The 2,696-nt window shown below is 34.6% G+C and overlaps 1 protein-coding gene across 2 annotated transcripts in view; it reads left to right on the plus strand.

The window, feature by feature from the left end:
* LOC110457653 overlaps positions 1 to 2,454 on the plus strand; it is a 7,572-nt gene extending 5,118 nt beyond the window's left edge. Inside the window, exons 1-3 of one of the 2 annotated variants that reach the window (XM_021509011.1) lie at positions 34 to 149; positions 1,179 to 1,338; positions 1,976 to 2,454. In XM_021509011.1, coding sequence (XP_021364686.1) covers positions 83 to 149; positions 1,179 to 1,338; positions 1,976 to 2,174 — 426 coding nt within the window. In that variant the 5' untranslated portion in view covers positions 34 to 82 and the 3' untranslated portion in view covers positions 2,175 to 2,454. Of the gene's footprint in view, positions 1 to 33; positions 150 to 1,178; positions 1,339 to 1,975 lie in introns of those variants that run through there. The other variant, XM_021509019.1, reaches the window with a different exon arrangement.
* Positions 2,455 to 2,696: the final 242 nt, after the last annotated feature.

Below are 2,696 nucleotides of genomic sequence, written 5' to 3' on the forward strand. Positions count from 1 at the left end.
TAATCGCCTGGAGCGACAGAAGACTGGAGGCGGGCCTCCACCTGCTGCGTTGAGCGTAGCAGAAGAAAGGATTGTTGATGCGATGCAGGACACCGCATCATTTATTGGAGTCCCTGGTGGACAGGAGTCTGCTGTTATTCAGCTTGATGGTATGTTTATAATGTTCAAAATTGTCTGGAAATGTCACATAATGTAATGATTAAACACATATATTTTTTGTTTAGTATGTTCAAAATCTCCAAGTAACTTTGCAATCATTTCAGTAAATAGGAAAAGTTCTGTCATCTACTGTACACAATTAATTAACATGCCAAATACCAAAATCATCTCCGTTGTTTTCTGTGTAACATACAGCATATTTATTTCTCATCATTTCCTCGATCTATAACAATGTTAACTGTGGACATTTTCGTCATAATTTCGTTAAATTTCCCCGACAGTAGATCCTACTTTAGCAGAAGATGTAAACACATCCGTAACAGATGGATCGGTGCAAATTTTACAATTTATGTCTAATAAAGTAATTATTTTAATGTAAACAGAAACTTCTAGCTGTTAATAACAGATTTTGGTGTGTTTTTTCACTCGCCACCAGCAATGATCTACTGATGTATACAAACGAATAGGGTTCTCTATTCTATTCAGAACTAAACTGTCGTCTGCTGCCATATTGAAGCGTCTGTGACAACAATAGTCACGTGGTATCGGCCATCAAAATCTAAATATAGCATGGTAATCATTTCAAAATAATATGCATTCAAGACAAAATGTTCGAAGGTTAAATTATACCTATCCACTGTATTTGCCAATTTGACATACCTGTAACAACATGTGAGAGTATGTCATTCCTGTAAAATGACTTGTCTGTTTAAAGAACATTCTGCATACCATCCACGAGGTAGAGCAGACATTTTGAAGTGCCCCTTAAGGCCATGCAAATCATACTCTCAACAACGAAAACAGTTTATTATATGCATACGTAACGACTGCTGGCTTTTTCCTGTTACACAGGCATAAATAAATTGAAAAGATGTGTTTATGTTGATGTATGATAAGGTACGATTATCATATGAGTAATAAATATAATGTTATTTTGTAGAGACTAGAGCTATAGTCTGTTTCATATTTACACTCCCTTGTACATTTTGTAAGAGTTATCTTTCTTTGTGCCTGAACAGTTCATAACAGCAGTGCAACCAGCATAGAGAGGTCCTGGGATGAAGCCATCAGGAGGATTACAGAACATCCTCCTGGTCAGTTGTTTGCTGATGATGCAGAGGACGTTGCAGCAACACCAGAGGCAGCAGCATCCTCTGCATCATCACTAGGACAAAAAAGGTAAATAAATCTAGCTGCTAGAATATAATGCATCTGTTGTAAAAATGAATATTCAACTTCAGTGAACATTTATACACATACATGATTGTATATAACTCATAAGTGCAATCTTTTGTGTACAAACTTTGATTAGTATATTACATGGATCATTTTTCTTAAACATTGTCTTGACTGACTTGTTGCTTATTTGCAATTTTGATTATTGTATATAACTTTGATGCGAAATTGGGCATGCAGTATATATTTGTCAATCAGTATTCTGACCTTATATATGAAAATTGGCCAATGTAACCATACATATGAAATAAAATATTTCTCCTGAAATTCTACCTTGATTGGTAAAGTGATATGTGAAATGTTAGAATGCCACGGACAAAAACATTAAATCATTATCATGCATTTGCATATATTTACATGTAGGTATTTACCTTTATATTCTATAGGTTACATGTACATTTAAAGATTATTATTAAAATGTAACTGCATCTTTTTGATCACTTTCAACCTTTGAGGATTAAACTTTAAATGGTGTGTATCTTAAATTGTGTTTTTCTATTTTATGTAAGTAATTTTACCTAAGAATTTGGCATTAGCATAAGTGTGTGTTAAATTCAGTTTTACATTCCATTTATCACAGATGCCGAACAAAAGAGGTGCAGGCCACAGACAGACAGAAGAGGAAGAAAACTGCTGAAGATGTGTATACAATTCAGCATGCCTACTTTGAGAGGGAGATGGTTAAGACCGATCTACAGATCACCCTTTTAAAGAAAATTCTTGAAAATTTTGAAGGTCAGCAAGACACTGTCAGCCTTCTAGCTGCTTTGTCTCATTAGCTGAATATTGCTTACATGCTAATGATACAAAACAGACAGAATGCTGTAAACCTTGTCTGATCATTGTAGTTATCCCTTGCTCAGCATTAGTTAAAATTATCAGAGGTCTATATGTAAATAATTGATGTACGTCTTATAGTGAAATATTGCAAAAGGTCTATGTAGACTTACTGATATTTTTCAATGTAATATTGATGTCTTGTAGATCTGATATTTGGCTGAAAGGTTCCTAGGATGAAGCCTGACAAAGTATGTGAAAAGAAATGACCTTGACTCATATTCTAGGTCATAGGGTTAAATTTGTAAAAACCTTTAAACAACTTCTTCTGCATGCCCAAGAGGCCTAGGATAATGATATTTAGTCAATAGCATGCTAAGATAAAGGGCTACCAAGTTTGTTCAAACAAATGGCCTTCTCCCATGTTCAAGGTCACAGGGGACAAATATGTTTAAATCTTTAAATGACTTGTTCTGAATATTCAAAAGGTTCAGTGTAATGATATTTGGCCAGAAGCATGCTGG

Source organism: Mizuhopecten yessoensis, unplaced genomic scaffold (genome assembly GCF_002113885.1).
Source record: "Mizuhopecten yessoensis strain PY_sf001 unplaced genomic scaffold, ASM211388v2 scaffold1161, whole genome shotgun sequence".
NCBI lineage: Eukaryota > Metazoa > Mollusca > Bivalvia > Pectinida > Pectinidae > Mizuhopecten > Mizuhopecten yessoensis.